Raw genomic sequence first — 18,629 nt, forward strand, 5'->3', positions numbered from 1 at the left:
GCTCCCGGCCACCGCAGCCTCGACCTGCTGGGCTCCGGCGATCCTTCCACCTCAGCCTTGATTTTTTGATTTACTATAGAGATGAGACCTCGCTGCCCAGGCGGGTCTCGAACCCGCGGGCTCAGGCAATCCACTCACCTCAGCCTCCGAAAGGTGTGGGATTACAGGCTGAGCCACCGAGCCCAGCCAAAACTACATTTTCACCTGTTTGTCTCCTTGACTTTCTTCTATTCAGTGCTCAGACTAGGATGAAGCCAGCAAGACCCCTAAAATGCAAAACTAAAGGATACATTGTCTCAGGGTTATGAAACTAAAGAGTTGGCACTTGCATGACCTTGACAAAGAGAGCCTCCTTCAACTCACTTGCCTCACTCTAGTCCCAGACCTGCTCATACTCCTCTCTTGCATACTCTACTTGCTCTTCCGACAAGATCAAATCAGCCATTTGTAGCCAGCCAGCCAGTCTCTAGAACTTCAGATTTTTTCAAGAAGAAATTAAATAGCACTCCCCTATGTCTCACATGTTTCTGAGTTTTCTAACTTCTCCCATTGACTAAATCCCGTTGCAGCTTCTCAAACCTTAACTGCTCATTCCAAAGAAATCAACTTAACAAATTCTTTATAATTAATCTCTAAAGACCAGATTCTTTGCTATCCACAACACATGTGAGAAAATTAACAGCTGGGAAATTTGTTTTGTGATATATATTATTTTAGGAACTCAGACAAAAATTTTATTTAAATAATAACTTATTGTCAATTGTTTATTCTCTAGTTCAGACTTTTTAAAAATTTGTCACCATTTTCTTTTTCTAGTTCAGACTTTTACGAGTAAGATAATGTATGCAGAAAACATTTTGAAAGTAAAACTATTCTTTAAATGCCAAATATTGTTAATTACGATTTCCTTTTTATCAAAATGTATTATGAGTATATGGCCATTTATATGTTATTAGGATGAGGCATATAACAGGAGGAAAATACAATTTTTCAAGTAATATGAAAATTACATACAGAGCTTTGAAAAAGCTGACTGGATAATATTGTAATACCTTCACTTTGTATAAATATACAGAAGATATCATCCTATATCCTAAATCCAGGTCCTATCTTTCTATGTGTTTAAAAAATAAAAACTGACAGTAAAACAGCCCCTATTAATATATTCCATGATATTTTCTTCATCTTGATACTGAATATGTTTCTCAAAATGCATCTGAGGTTTATCATATTTAACACTTTATCTGTAGAATCATTTTACAGATAAATCCATCTAACTATGAGACAATTTTACTTAAACTAAACTATCTTGTTAGCTACACACATAAATAATCTAATTTACAGTGATGAGTACAAGATTTTTAAAGTATAACAATAATAAGTGAAGGTAAATAGAATCATATATCCATATCTTATCAATAAATTTCTACCTAAACATAACTGAGTTTTAGAAAGTGTTATCTAAGTATAATATTGATCAATATCTATTTAGTAATCTTTCTAAAATTTTCACTAGTAAACTAATGCTTGTACTACTCACCTAATTGCATCATTGGTCTCTGAAACAGCTCTCAGGTATTCTTTCAAATAAAAATAATTAAAGAGGTATTTCCGAACCTTATAGCCCCGCCATCGTCTCTGAATCTATTGATGCAAATAAAAAGATAAAATATGCCATTGAACATTTTCAGTAAAAACATTAATGGCACTTCAAAATTAAGGTAATTATGGCTGATAACTAAATAAATAAATAAATAAAGTCTTGGGCTTTTCCCCTAATATAACAGCATATTAGTTGAAAATATAGGTTGTACTCATTTATTATAAAATATTATAAAGTAAATATTATTATAGATTATAATTTATTTTAATTCTTATAATTATGTCATTAAAAACTACACTATAAAATTAACAATGAAAGATTCAAAATTAGCTTTACAAGTTCCTACCATTTTCACTTCCTGGGCAAATATACTTTTTTTTCCCATAACTAATGAACTTGAAGATTGTATTTGGACTCATTGAAATACATTTTTTAAAGGGCTTTTAAATTCAGTGATATCAAATCTTTAAACAAAATCTTGTCTTGTATCTTAACTATGACATTTTGTAAATACCTTTTCAACAATAACAATAATAGCTAACATTCACTAAATTCTTATATGTCAGGAACTATTTTAAGAATTTTGTTTGTATTTTGCATTCAATCTTTAGAATACTTCTATAAGATAAATACTCTTATTACCTCATTTATATATGTAAAAACTGTTAAAAGAAAGGTTAGGTAATGTTCCCATAATTATGCAGCTATTGGGATAGATACAGGAATCAGATTAGGGCTTTAGAGAGCCCATTATCTTAACCATTATAAATAGAATTGGAAACAAAGTGAACTGTAATTTTCAATGAAATAATATTTAATGATATAATATCTTTATATCTCCCACTTCAATGCTGACATTCAAATAGTTTTATTTTTCTTGAAACCTATAATCACAGTATTTCTGTAGGGGAGTGAGAGGAGTGTTGGGTACATGAGAAACCATTCTTAAGTGGACTTCTAGATAATCTTATAAAGCCCCAGTAATCATAAGAATCACTCAATGTCTGTAAGTTCTATCTTTGCTAATATAATATCTTTGCTATCTTTTCTAATACCTCTACTAGAAAAACTCAAAACAAAAAGTAATAATGTGTGATATTAGTTTTGTGGAAAAAATACCCAAACTTTTTTTAAAGAAATAGAGGAAGAAGGAATAGCAGATACTGAGAAATATTAACTTAGTCTTGCATCAAGATTTAACTTCATTTCTAAAACATTCCAAAAGTTTACATATCTATTTGAATAATTCATGTATAAATTATTCTCTTTTTGGATATGAAGTCTCAATTTTAGCATAGTTTGCCAGGCTAAGAGAACACACATAGTCTCTAAACTTTTTTTTTTATTAGAAAAGGTAACATAGAGACTGCTTCCTAGTCCATTGGGTTTTATTCCCAAAGTCTATTCTTTTTAGCTAAATAATATTTAATTTAACATTTTTATAAGTTGAATTCTGGATCAACATAAAACAAACAAAAAAATGTTTTACTTGAAATCTTATCTTTTGTTTTTATCTGGATTAATACATAGCAAATTAAGGGGTGATTTACAATCATTTTATAAGCTGAGATATTAAATGTGAAGAGCCTAAGGAAGTGTTTTGGTCAACCTCCAGTATGAGAATGGCTAAAATAAATGAAATTATGCACAACAACTTGTAAGAACAAGTAATCACAGACACTAACTCTAGAAAGTGAAACTAAGTAGTACAGCAAGCTCATGTAACAAAATTATAGAAAGTGTCATTTTTTTTTTGAGTTGGAGTCTCACTCTGTCGCCCACACTGGAGTGTAGTGGCCGCTCCCGGCCACCGCAGCCTCGACCTGCTGGGCTCCCACGATCCTTCCGCCTCAGCCTTCCAAGTAGCCGGAATTACAGGCATGCGCTACCACACCCAGCTGATTTTTTGATCTATTGTAGAGATGAGGTCTCTCTGCCCAGGCAGGTCTCCAACCCGCGGGCTCAGGCAATCCACTCACCTCAGCCTCCCAAAGGCGCGGGATTACAGGCTGAGCCACGGAGCCCGGCTTTCAGAAAGGGTCTTTTAAAAACTTTTTCAATAATCTTATTTTAAAGATCAATTATTAAAATAAACAAAAATTAATTTTTCTAAAATTACATAATCAATTTAGAAACTCCCTCTCCCTAATTTAACTGATAGCATATTATGACTGAGAGAAGAAAAGGAGAAATTAATACAAACTGCTTTTCTAATACAAAAGAAGAATAAATTGGAATATATATATGCAGATCGTACATGCAAATAAGTATTTTCCTACCTTATTTAATTTAATCATTACAGTATTATTCTGATGTAGAGATTAGAGATTATTATGGGCCTCTTTGGAGAAGAGGAAATTGATGTCTAGAGAGGTTAACTAATTGCCTAAGGTCATATAGTTGGTTGGATAGCTTCAAATGTTTTAGCACACATTTATTGCATATACAGTAACAATTTTATTAACAAAGAGAACACTTGTAAATACATGTACTGACAGGAAATCCATCATAAGCAATAGAAGTGATTCAGGTTGCATGGGAAAATATTAAGATACCAAATAGTGTTAAGGAAAGGATACCTATCACATGAAAATATCATTAAATTCTAAATAAAATAAGATTACATGTACCAGAAAACAAAAATGCAGGCTGGAGTACTGAGAGAAAAGAGGAATGAAAGTAGTTTATGATTAGTTAATACCAGAGTAGTGGGAATGCCCATTCTGAGAAAAGAGGTTTGAAAGGACAAAAACTGATATTGGCTGGAAAAAAAATCTCTATTAACATAGAATTTCCTGTAGTAGTAGTAATAATAGTAATAATAATAATAATAAATCATCCAAAGACATGTACTCCTTTCTTTTCCAACCCAGTAATTATTAGAAACAGCACCAGCCATATCTGGAGAGGATACAATGGATACACTTTCAGGAAACATTCTAATACTGTAACACCCTGGATATCTATCCAAAGTCAGGCTAAAATTCCTTTCCAAGATAAATCCTTCTATTGAAAATGAGGTATTAAGGGACACATCAAGTAAGTGATGATTAAGGTAACAAATTAAAACTCATCTACACTAAAATATAATCAATCTTTAAGTGGCTTTGTTAGAGATGAGTGTGTGAGAAGAGCTTTCACAAACATCATTGGAGTGGGTAAAGAAGCTGCCAACAGTGAAATGAAAAATCTAAAATCCCTTGAGCGCCATGAATATGCCAGGTATTATGCTAACTGCTTTAATTCTCACAATATTCTTGTGAATAGGGCATGATCTTTATGTTAAAAATGAAGAAACCAAGGTTAAATAATTTGCTCAAGGCCATATAGCCAGCAAAAGAGGAAATAGCAGAGTCAGGACACGAACCCAGGCTACTCAAAAGCCCACAATCTATCCACTAAAACATCTCACAACTGTAGTGCATAAAAAGAGAAAGTATGTGTGTTCTTTGATTTTAAAGGGGTACTTTTTCTTACATTATAAAGACCCTAGCTTAAGCAACAGCTAATTTATATAAGATAGAATATAGGTGAAATTCTACTATACTTCCTATTATAGGAATAAATGACATCTTGAATTTTGCTTAAATTTTCAGTAGCTATTCCAATAGAAGTGAATAAGCTATTTTTTAAAAGTACTTTCAAGAGACAAGATGGATTTTGATAACATTTCTTCTAATTTCAAGGTGAAAGGGTTACAACTTCCAGAGAGAGAGAGAGAGAGAGAGAGAGAGAGAGAGAGAAATGACTTGTATTCATGTCCTTCAAAGTAATTAGCAACTTTCAAAAGTGATTGGTATAAAACAATTATTGTCATTGATCAGCTCTGAATAGATAATTTTAAACAAAGTCATTGTGTGCTCAGCAGATTACAGCTTGTTAACGGGCAAGTTCTAAATGACCTCTTAAGCTAGTCAAATCAATGATGCATATTCCTCATTAAGTAACATCAAAATGTAAGTGGTCTTATAAATAATGTTTATTTTAAGCACTAAAACAAATGGCAAAACCTTGATATACCAAAAGCCATCTGCTCATAGAAAAGATTTTCCTTCCATTGGGTTTACTTTTTTCCCTAAAAATCCATAGTAACCTAAATTCCACTAAAAGAGCGAAAAATAAGTCTCTCTTAAGATTAAAATGAAGTTATCTAAAACAAATTAATTGATAATAACCCACCTAGTATTAATGTTCAAAATGTATATAACAGCATAGAAGCAAAACTCCATTATTCACAGTTATACTGCTAAATTTTAGAATGCTCAACATTCTAAAAGACTATACAGTGAGCACAGAAAGCTGATTTTACTGTATTTTCAAGGATAAGGAGTTTAAAAAGAGAAATATAATCCAAGTTTTCATTCTAGGTATTATAGTATTGTCATGTTAAAACTATATGTACATACATATATGAAAATATGGTTTCATATATATAGTACATGTGTGTGTATGTACTATATATGGAAACAACTAAATATTTTTAATAGCAGATTCTGAGTAATTATTCCATATGCAATTTATTCTCTTTAATATTCTGTTTCCACACTCTACCTGACTTTATACTTTTTTTCTCTACAAATTTATTTCATCATTTCACAATGTTATTGGTACTATATGTAGTAGAAGGGGAGAAGAAATATTCTTTTGGATGGCGATGGAATGTTTAAATACCTTACCATCATCTGATAAAAGCTTTGGGTTATCTAGATTGTCCTTTCTCTTCTTCTTCCCTAGGCTGACATTTTGAGATACCTTCTTCTGTGTGAATAAGACTGTGTGTTCTTCATTCGTATTCCCAGAACCATAACAAAATGTCCTGTATATAAGAGATCTTCAATATCTTTTTTTTTTCTGAATTAATTTATCTATGTATCTCTATCTATCCAGTTTTGGGGTCATTATTCTAAACATAAATGCCTTCATAGTATTATAAATATGAAAATAGTAATATACGTAGTTTAGGAGATTGAAGTAAATCTTTATATATATGTATGTGTTTTATATATATGTAAATTAGGTATGTGTTGAATATATATATGTATTTAAGAAAAGTTTCATAAAATCTTTTCTTACATGTTTAATATTTTAGATACAAGAGGCTAACAAGTAGCTACTTGATGTTTCAAGTTAGATTAATTTTTGTAAATTAAAATATTTACTATATAGACCCAGAGCTCTAAGGGGAAATTAGCCAATAAAGTTATATTAATTTTCAAATTTTCTCTTTAAGTGATCCTTAGTCTAGTGTTCCTCTTGTTACTATAGTTTTTATTTTCCTTAAGGTGAGCATTTCAAACTGAACTAAATTGTTTTGGGGCACGCAAATCAAGTTAAATCATTTAAAATAAATGCAATAATACAGAATCAGTTGAAAATCTCTGAATTCCAGCAGAATTTTACTAAATACATCTATGTATTACACATATAAGGATTCCAGGGTAAAAGGAATTTTACATGAAACAATCAATTACATCTACAGTTCTTTATGACTGTAAGCTTTTGATGATTACCATTTTTTTCATTCTCCATAGATCTTTGAAACTGTGATTAAAAACTTATGATGGAATATATTATATATAAGAGAGATCTGCAAGATGCTGCATACCAACACTTCTTAAAATCTGCATTCATATGATATTGTTCCAGTTTTCCTAGGACAGACAAGTAAATAAGGCCTCAAGACGTATAAGAAGACACAATGGAGGCTTTTCAAAGGCATTCTGAGAAACAGATACTTCCCATAGAGTTTACTTTTGCTAACTTCCAGAGTCTGTGCCAGACCATATGTCCCCATTATGTTTAGTTTATTGAAGACTGGTATATTCTAAATATTAATTTAGAAAGAAGAGAGAACAGCAATTGACTATATCAGTCCTTGTAACAATTGTGTAGCTTTCTTAAAGTTTTTAAAGAAGTTAGAGTCTCCTTTTCTTTTCCATTGATGTTTCAGGATCCAAAACAGGCATGGTGGAGGTACAAAAGCAACTAAGTATAGACTTTTGAATTACAAAAATCTGTGTGATCTGCACCTTAGACTTCAAACAGGAAAGAAATGACAGATTCTTTTTTTATCATTGTTACATGCTACACAAAAATTAATTTAAATTTGTCGCAAGAAGGGTGTTTAACCTAGGCTTATGATAGATGACAAATCCTAATATTGGCAATAGGAATATGGGAAAGCCACCACCTGAATATTTTTTTACATGCTGAAGTTTTTCATGATAAGTTATCCAATTCTGTCTAAAAGAGGAAGTATGTGTGACACTGTCTTGGGATTCCTCAACTTACTTGTCTACTGATTATCACCTAATTTAGAGTTTTGAGCCATGGGATCAGTTTTCCAAGAAAACAGGGTATATGTAGTAAAATTTCCCTACAGGCTCAGTTCAGGATTTCTATAGTTGTTCCCATCTGTATTTTTTAAAAGGAGAAGATTGGCAGTAAAGGCAAGACTACAAGAGACTAGAATTGAAAGGAATCCGGGTGCCATGCCTCCTGGTTTCAATTCCTACACTGTCACTTACTAGTTGGGTGAGCTTGGGCAAGATATTTTTCTGTGATTCCTTTTCCTCATTTTTTAAATTGTAATCATAATGATACTGACCTCAAATAATTAGTTATAACACTTACAGAGATAAGTTAAAATATTTAAAATACTTAGAATGGCACCTGAAAAGTGGTAGCTGTTATACAGTTGCTAACTCTTGTTATTGTTGTTTACCAGTGGTTTTGACCTATCAAGAGTTAGAAATATGTGATATAACAATCTTTTTCTTTCCTAGCCTTAAAGATTTTTTTCCCAAAAATTAACAGCCAAAACAGCTTACTTATAAATAAACTGTGACATAAAAGACAACCAATATTACATATCAGAAATTGTGTCAAACATATTAATTACAACAAAGACAACACTATAAAATAGTTATAAAATAAAGTTGAAGTGGAAAGACTAGTAATTTGGGTTTTTTTAGGTTAAGAACCTGACTTTCTAAGCACAGTATTTAGTGAGCCTGAGGTAATACCCAAGTGCTTACCTATATGCTCACTAACATAAGAAATGGAGGGTCAGTTTTACAGTTTTGTTAACTAGCGTAAACTTTAAAGAAAGAAACAAGGAACTCTTTTTTAGGGGAATTGCAGGGCATTTGGTTAAAGGCTAAATTTCACAGTGTTGTATCCCACAAAGGGAAAAAATAAGAATAATTATTCCCCTATACTCTAAGACATTAAAATTTTGCTCTTGAAAACTTGCTAATCTACTTTCCAAACTCTTTCTCTATAAATCTCAACATATCCAAATCAAAAGAGAATTGATCCAAAAGAGGGGACAAATAAAAAGGGAAGTCTTACAGAATCCACTTAAGCCTGGGCAGAGTTCAGTTTAGCTTAAATTCAGAACCTGGAGAGTCCCTTTAAAAAAAAAAAAATCCTTGTTTTCTCACTGGCAGTCAGTGTGATTAAGGTACATTCAGCTATCTACCAGCTGTATCCATTCGTTGTTATGTAATAAATTTCAGAATCTGGACTCATTCTATTGAGGAAATGGGGACGTCAACAACAAAGTTGAAGCTGAAGGTAGGTAATCTTAGTCTTGGGATATGTTCTCCCTAAAAATATAAGAGGCAGATATATTCCATATGAGAGACTTCTTCCTGGATGGGGTCAGTCAGTAAGCAGAAGTCACAAGCAAGAAAAAACACTAAATATCTAGAACCACAAATCAAAGTGCTGGGAAAAAGGGACAAGAAACATACCGTAGGATGGTAAAATAATTCCACTGAACTGTACTTTTTTGCTACCTGGGCATGTCTTTATCTGGGCTTTCCACACATAAATAATTCTTGCCCTTATCTTTACAGTATTGTTAAGAACCTGATTCTCTAAGCCCAGTATTGGGTGGGCCTGAGCTGATACTCAAGTGCTTACTACATGCTCACTAACACAGGAATTGGAGGATCAGTTTTATACCAGGCTGTAAGGTAAACAATTATACACCTAGAAAGGGCAGGGAAAGAAATTATTTGAGTAACAGAATCAGCTCATGGCATTTGTATAAGACACTAAAAGCTGTTCAAAAAGAGAGAACTGAAAATAAAAGTTGAGGGCCAATTTTTAATGGGATCCACAACAGAGTGGCCAAGATGCTGGAGGAAAAACAGAACCCTAATGTGGAATAAAGTCAAATTGAAGACTAAAAAGGAAATAAAGTGTCACACAGAGAAACAAGAGGAATAGGTCCCCAGGAGCTAAGATAAAAATTTACTGAGCGATTTATCGCTGTATTAATTGACTGTCACTGGCCTAGCAGCAAATCAGCAACAGGGGTTTTGTAAAGGCATACTGTGGGTTCTGACAGCAGCTTATATCATAGCAAACCTCCTTCAAACTTGTATGTGTTATGATACTTGGGCAAAATCCTAAATCTCATGAAGTCTTCCACTCACATATGAACTGCATTAACCAAATTTTACCTTACCATGTCCAGTTTATCTACATCACATAGTATGGTCAGATCATGAAAAAAGGCTTAAAGATCCTCCAGCAAACACTTCAATAACTTCAAACAAGGGTACATAAAAATTTAGAGAAAAAGTAAAGGACTTTTTAAAACTCCTTGTTTAGAAAAGAATGGGTCAGTATTCACCTGTTTATTCAGAAATATTTATCTAACCACCTACTATAAGCCAAGAATTAAAGATACAAAGATAAAAAAGATAGGATCTGGACCTCAAGGGACTTACGGTGTGTGGGAGGGGTGGAGACAGGCATGCAAATTAGTAAGGATAATAAAATGTTACAGGTTCTATGACAGAAGTATGTCGATGGTAAAATAGGACATAAAAAGAGAGAGTGATGAATTCTACAGGAGTAGGGGGATCGTAAAGTCTTTAGAGAAAAGGTGACCCTTTAAAAAATAAATGCAGCAAATCAGGATATTAATATCTATTACATAAAAGAAAATCACATAGATATAATTTGTTCGACATCACAAAAGAGTGACATATATTTAGGGATAGGCTATAAATAAATATGTAAAACTCCTCTCATTTCAGAAATGCTCCACTAGCCTTTTTGACAATTTAATATAATTTCATTGTCATGGTAGCAATCAATAGCCAAATATACAACTTACAATTGGCTCAGTTCATGAAGTGAATTAAGATAAAAGTTTTTTCTTATATATTGTATGTGAAAGTCCTCATCATGATTTGGGTACATATCTATCTGTCTGGATGTTATTGGCCATATAGATTTTTGGTATTTGTCTGTTACCCTTACTCTTCTCTCCCAGAAATTTGTGCACCAAAAAAAGAATGCAGACTTAGTAAGAAGAAACTTTATTTGAAAGAAGTATTGCAAAGGGAAGGCGGAGAGTGACTATTGCAATGGGAAGAACATTTTGACCATGAGATTTGCAAGCACGTCAAGTGTTAGACAAAACGAGTTGTTCTTTTGTAGGAAAGTGTAAACAAGGCTAGAAAGAATCTGATGTGGACAAGTTGGATGAAAGAGTGGCATGATTAAATAGTAGATCAGATAATGTTTTACACTGAAACCCGTCTATTTTCAGGAGGGGATGTTAAGGAGATGCTCTATGCTGGTCAAAGTCCAAGGACCTGGAGAAGGAAGAGAAGCTAAATCATAGTTTGGTTAACAAACATTTTATTCCAATTGATCAGTAGGGACAAGCAGTTCACTTAACCATTTGTGAAGTAAAGAATGGAAATTTGGCCAGGGGTGGCCCGTAATTCCAGCATTTTGGGAGCCCAAGACAAGATTGCCTGAGCCCAGGAGTTCGAAACCAGCCTGGGCAACATAGCAAGAACTTATCTCTATAAAATATCAAAAAATTAGCCAGGTGTGGTAGCATGCACCTGTAGATTCAGCTACTCAGGAAGTTGAGGTGGAAAAATCACATGAGTCCAGGAGGTTGATGTTGCAGTAAGTAGTGATCTTGCCACTGTACTCCAGTTGGGTGACAGAGTGAGACTTCTACTCAAAAAAAAAAAAAAAAAAATTTGCAAGGGATGTGTCTGGCCTTGTCATAAGTAAACAAGTGGAGGCATATCTTAACCAATTTATATTGGAGAGGGTACTTTTTTGTGTTTTTATTTTTTCAGTTAGCTGTTTCTAAAACGCAAAAGGGGGGGCGGAATTTTTTAATCTTTGCTGTTTTCTAGGATCACTGGACAGGTAAATTTAACGTTGTCAATTGACATTAATCAAAGATAAACTGACACTGGATGATGCTATTAGAAAATAGAGCTTTTAGCATGATATTGGAATAAGTTAAAAAATCTGCCTTTCAAGGGGCTTTTATTGATTCAGGTTTATTAGATATGCCTAGTCTAGGTGTAAAGAACCTTAATGATTCAAGCCAAATTAGAGCTCAATATAAAGGTCTGAAGCTAAATAGTAAACAAAAGTATGCATTTTTCTAACCATCTTCTGTGCTTCTCTGAAGCAGTACAGAACACAGGAACGATCTTTATGACTTCCCCTAGTGATCTACGGAGATGTTGAAGTGTTTCATCAGTAACTGCTTGAGATTCTCAGTCATCTATTACTGTTTTCTAACAGATTAGACTCAAAAGTTAAGGCTATGGAAGAGCTTCACAAAGAATAAAAATCTCCTAAATGTCCAGACTAAAAGACTATCAGAGTACTATCAAATTGTTTTCCTATATGAATATTACTGAGAAAGGTTTTTTTTAAAATAGCCCACTGCAGCTGAACTATATGCCTATAGATCATGAGAAGCCGGGAGATATTCTTTACTTTATTTTTCTCAAACTCTAGAGAGCAGAAAGGTGAACAGAAAAGATACTGAAGATTGCTCTTGGGCTAGGGCACCAGCACACACACACCTCCAGAGGAAAGTACCTCTTTCAAAAGCAATATATAATCAAAATAATGTTAATCTACCCACAATGTTTTAACACAGAGGTTTCAGAAGTATTTGACTACCATGCCTCACCCAAAATAAAATCTATTATTTGCAGAAGTAAAAAGTAACATTCTAATGAAAGAGAATATAATAAGGCAATATAGATTTTAAGGACTTTAATGAAATTCACTTACGAAATTTCCCCATGCATAATAGTTTAGCAATTAGGCTATTACTATATTGCTGAAAACAAAATAAATAACATTTTTGTTATGCCTATTCCCGTAATTGTGCAGGAACCAAGTCCAAGCCTCATAATTGTTAAATTCAGCTTTCTATTAGGAAAATAACACATAAAAATGAACAGAGAAATGATAGAAATAAAATTTCTAAGCTGGAAACTGACTTCATTACCGTTAAATCATATGAATAATTTCTAATTGATTTGTATTGGGGCAGGAATCTTATATTTCAGAACCATGTTCATCTATTTATCACAATATATTCTATATGACATATGGAAACTAATACATTGCTTCATTAATATTTAAGTCTTTCCCTAGTTATGGCTCAGAGATATTTAACATTCTAAAACATAAGCATTTATAATTACATGTTTTACATTTTACTCTAATTTTTAATACTGCCAAGATTATTTAGCATAACTAACTTTTAAACTACATACTCTTTTCTCTCTCCATTTGCATATCAATCAAATTTGCATTATTCTGCTTTGCTCATTTTATTAAAAGCGAATTCAGAGCACAATTGACTTTTCATTTGCTTAACAAGTGAAGAAATATTTACCCTGACAGCCATTGCATTGTAGAGATTCATCATCATAGTATAATATGCTACCTGTGAATCAAGAAGAAAAAAGATGGCATACATTTCAGTTATACAAAGACAGTGCAGCCTATTTTTACATATAAAAGATAAGAATCTTTATACATAATACATAATAAGAGTTCTAGGCTTCGAAAAATGAAATCAAACTTTGTATTGAAGAGATAGGCTTCCTAATACATAATGCAAGCTTAACCAGAAAAATCTATGGTAGTCAAACTAGGAGCTAATGGAGATATATGATCATAAAATGCTCTCCGCTGAGTTTGATAATCAATGGTGCTCTACTGAGAATAGAATAACAAAGCAGAAATATTCACAAGTGCTGGTGACATGTAGTATTGTATGATTTATTCACTGGGGTTCTTTTAGCCAAAACTCACAGAAACATAAAAGGAATTCATATTTCAAGACGTCTGGTTTAATGAAAAATTCAAAGAAATGCTGTCTTCAGTCGAAATCGTTCAAGGATATGGATACAGTGATGGAGCAAAATTGTGCCTTCCAACCATCTATGCAAAATGTTATGTACTTAGCTGCCTCCTGAGTAATCCTGGGGAATTTTGTTTCATTTAAGATTCATTTAACACTATAAAATCATAAATACAATGATATCATGTTACAGCAAATCCCTTGATATAGTGAAAATTTCCTAAAGTGTTGTTTTTCCCCGGTAAAGACACATTTATCTATTAATACACAAATCTCTGTTTTAGTAAATCATTTAACAATGGAGCTTATTTCAATGAAAACAAAGCTTCCACATATGTTCTATCTTTTAATTAAAAATATACAATTAACACGATTTGTGACAGGATAGTGAGCAGTAAAAGTAATGAAGTACATATTTTTAACATGATATATAACTTTATTCATTTTTATTAAACCAAAATTCATTCAACTAATACAACTTGAGACCAGGTAATAGGTGTTACGTTTCAGACTAAAATCAAAGAAAAGTGTCTTAACCCTTTATAAAAGGGTTTCCTGCCCTATGACAAACAGGAATTCATATAAAGGGGTTTCATTATAATCAGTGTTGTTTGAATTGCCCGGACTGATCCAAAGCAAATTGTCTGTGGAGAGCAGCAGGGCTGGAATATGTATCAACAGTCTGAGCAATTAAGTAACAGTTGGCTGCAATATGTTATTTACAAATGAACACATTGATGTTATTTCATTTTGAATACTCTTTCTTCCTTATAACAAGGTAGGAATAATTCTTGGTGTTCGAGATGATTTAAATTATTTACTTTAATATTATATTTCTTTCACTCATATTAAAACAGACATTGCCATTAAACATTTTTACAACGAAGAAATATATTGAAAATTATATATTCAAAAAAGTTTTGGTTCAGAAAAAAATGTTTATCTTTATCAAATTGTTTAGTTAACAGGAAAGAGTGTGTGTGAGTTTTTGAGCCATAAACCTGAGTTCAGTTCCTAAATTTGCTTTCAGCAGCTGTGTGGTATTGAACAAATTGCTTAACGCCCCTCGGTTTTTATTTCCATTCTTACAAAACAGGGTATTAACTGCTTCATTGAGTTTTTGTGAAGATTAAAATGAGATACAGTATTTCAGATGCTTGGGACTAGACAGTCATTATCATGTCTATCATGGGATCATCAGCAGTACTAACCATTACTAAAAGTATGTGGCTAAAAGGATGTAATTTGTCTACATGTAAGTAAAATTCCAAAAAGTATAAAGGGCTCAATTTTATTATAAACTAACAGAAAAAACAGATATGGTTTTTGAGCCTAGGAATTCTGAATTCTGTAGTTAAGAGGTAGAAAAGCACCTTGAGCCCCATGTATTATATTATTCTTAAGTGAACCACTAATTTAATCTATATTTACTCTCATTGTACAGAGTTTCAGTCTGAGATGATGAAAAAGTTCTGGTGATAGACACCAGTGATGGTTGTGTACCAATGTGAATGCACTTACTGCCAATAAATAGTACAGTTAAAAATAGTTAAAATGGTAAAAATTTATGTTATATTTATTTTATCACAATTTCAAAAACTAAAATATCATGTATAAATGTGAACTGTGCATTTCCATAAACTCTCTAGAAGTTATTTAGACACATTAAAATTTTGTAAAATATCATTTAAGTCTTTGTTTCTCCACTCTAGCAATGATGATTATTTATTATATTAATAATTATCCTGTTGGTTACTTGACTAGTTGAAATATAGCTCATATAAAAGTCCTTGTTATCAAGCAATTATTCTCTAGAATTTTGTCCTAAAAAGTATATATATATATATTTTTACAATCCATGGAGGTGGGTGAGCAAACCATACCCTATCTAACAAATGTTAGAGTACCAAGTCATTTTAATTTCTCAACAAAATTCCTATTTTTCTTACTATTTATGAATTTCCCATTCCTTTATCATAAAGATATCAAGTCTACTTTAAAGAGTAGACAAAATATTTAGGGTGAAAATTAGGCATAAAAAATGTGGATTATTTTATTGTAATTTATTGTAATTGTGCTTAATTATAAGAAGTTCACCAAATATTTTTTGAATAAATGAAGAAAGGGAAAGAAGGAGGAAGGGGAAAAGAAAAGAAGGAAAGAAGAATAAAGAGAATTGATATCTTGATTTACAACAGGCAAAAAAGGAAGGTTTTCTGAGATTAAAAAATAGCATTTGTACATTATCAAACATTTGTTGGCTGTGAGACCTTTGTCATATTACCTAGCTTGATTTTAAAAAGGCTTCTGAAATTTTTTATGGGAGATATATTCCTTTTGAAGACATAATTTTCTGCATGATTAACATCCATGTTGACTTTGTGTACAGGGATGCTATTCAATGTAATAAGACCAGAGTGGTCATATTTGTTTATCATTGGTATTTTTTCTGATTTGTTGTGATAATTGAATGACCCTATTATATACATTACTAAGTATTTTTAATATTATCCTGCTTCCAAGACAAACTGAGTGCTCAGTTTTATCAGTGGCTGTGTTTGTTTTCTATTTTTTATTGAAAATTTTATTCTCTCATTTTCACTCATCATTTGCAATTACTCTGAGATTTGTGGTCTTCTTTTCCCATTACTGAACTATTTTCAATCTTCATATCTGCTTCTTTCTATTTTTAATTCATTTGGAACACCTCCTCTAAATTAATTTTGAAAGTATTGATTTTATCAACTCCTTTTTGAATTTCTAAAATCATAGGCCTTCAATCGTTTCCAATCTTAATTGCTGACTGATGTAAATAACACACTTGAGTATTTCAGATCACTAGGATAGAGAGACATAAAGTTACAAGCTAAGGCACATAACACTTAACCTTTCTATTTTTCTAGTAAGATAATGATTACTAATGAGCGTATGTCCCGTATTTAAGGTTTGTTTGTTTTTCCCCTATCAAATAAATAACATTCTGGGCAGAATAAATGACAGTCCCTCTCTTACAGGTCAAAATGATATTAAAGTTCACCACAAGCAGGTGTCAATCTTTTTTTCCAATTATCCCTAATTACTCCTTTCCCTTAAAGCTCAATTGATCAAATTACTGCAAGTGTTCTCTTCTCCACTTTCATATTTATGTTACTTTCTTTGCCTGAAATGTCTTACCATTTCTTTCTAGCTGCCCAGTCCCATGTCTCCTGTTTTTCTTACATGTGCTTATTTATAGAAGAAGCTATCTCTTGTTCCCTACTCTTAAATACCACCCACTGGAGTAAGAAGCTAGCATTCTCCTAGCTCCAAGGGGAGTTACAAACCATTTCTAACTAACAGGATGCATTTATTTAAAAACAGGCAAAAACTTCAAATATCACAATTTTCAACTTCATTACTCTCCCTTTTTTGTGTTGTCATTTTCCCCTTAGGTTTTAGATCACACTATCCTCTCTTTCCCCTTCTTGCCATTCCCAATCTGCTCTAATTATATGTATATAAAGATTTTGACACCTAGGTTAAGGTCTTACTCGAAATCAGAAAACTCCTGCCATTATCCATAGACTTTCATATTCATGTAGACAGCACCTTTAATTACCTAATCTCACATTTATGTGCTTTTCTCAGTCCCAATGACCTCTACTTCAGTTGAGTTTTATATTCCCACAGCATGATCCAGATCTTGTCAACTATACCTGCTCCACCTCTTATTTTAAAACCATACTGCAAATCCTTCTTCTTAAAGTCCCTGAAGCTTAGTTTCTTTCAAAAGTCTCTTTCACCAAATTTAGACAGATTTCTTTTTTTCTTCAGTTTTTAAACCCTCCTTCACATATTTTTATATACAATATACAATAGCTACATGTTATTTTGTCATATGAACATACCATAAGTTATTTAACCTTTCCTTTACTGTTGAGCATTTGGGTTAAAACCAAGAAAAGATGAGCTTCAAGGAAGATATGATCTACCGTTTCAAAAACAAAACATTTAAAGTAACATATTTATAATAATTTTGAAGAATGTATATACATAACTTGACCAAACTGTCTTTATCTGCTAGATTAGACAACACAGAGGAAATACATGCATTAAAGTGACACAATGGAACCTTTAGAAGCCACACACATATGGATAACAGATCTGATGAGACTGAGCCCTTGTTATTTTCCACAACAGTGCCATTCACATTTAATGATTTTAATATAATCAATAAAATGATTTATTATCAAGTAATTATGAATAGTTTGTGCATATTCTTTGCCTTGTGTGCTGGCAATTGATAACTATCTAGTTATTATCATCAGTTGATTTTTAAAATAACCTTTCTTTTTCCATAAAAAGAAATAAATGGTAATTGTATTATTTTTCCCAGTTACTATTATTGTTCAATGCACAGGAACCAAATCAAATTTAATTTTGTAATTATGATGAAAATAAGTTAATACAGTTTTAAATTAATATTAGTAACTCAGAGCCTTAAGTTGTCCTGCTTTCATGTTTTTTAAAAATGTAAGACCCTGCAGAAAAAAAAAGTTTCATTTTTCTACTCTAACACTAAAAGGTGAAGATGTTGTCTTATTATTTTATAATTGATTTGAAAGTCCTATTAAAAAAATCAAAAAAGCTGAGCATTTTCTCATCTAAAGAAGACATATTTACTCATTTTATGAAGAGAAACAAAAATGTCTGTAGAAGCAAACTTGTAAATCTCTTATCAGTTTTAAAATTAGTCACTGATATTTTATGCAATTTTACCATGCGTAAAAAGAGCAAATTACTGATATTTATGATAACAACAACAGAATTTGAGAATAGATGTCATCCTTTGTCCTATTTAAAGTTAATAAAACTTTT

General features: G+C 32.1%; 1 protein-coding gene across 1 annotated transcript in view; it reads right to left on the reverse strand.

Annotated features, from left to right (window-relative positions):
* Positions 1–1,540: 1,540 nt before the first annotated feature.
* The window catches only part of LOC110595266 (spermatogenesis-associated protein 17-like), a gene marked incomplete at its 3' end in the record, with an annotated part of 52,929 nt that continues 35,840 nt past the window's right edge, over positions 1,541–18,629 (reverse strand). The window contains exons 4-5 of the mRNA XM_021710377.1: positions 13,302–13,352; positions 1,541–1,644 (exon numbers count right to left, since the gene is read on the reverse strand). Coding sequence (XP_021566052.1) covers positions 1,541–1,644; positions 13,302–13,352 — 155 coding nt within the window. The remainder of the gene's footprint in view (positions 1,645–13,301; positions 13,353–18,629) is intronic.

This window comes from Carlito syrichta, unplaced genomic scaffold (assembly GCF_000164805.1).
Source record: "Carlito syrichta isolate Samal-C Ts95f unplaced genomic scaffold, Tarsius_syrichta-2.0.1 Scaffold288774, whole genome shotgun sequence".
NCBI classification, from domain to species: domain Eukaryota; kingdom Metazoa; phylum Chordata; class Mammalia; order Primates; family Tarsiidae; genus Carlito; species Carlito syrichta.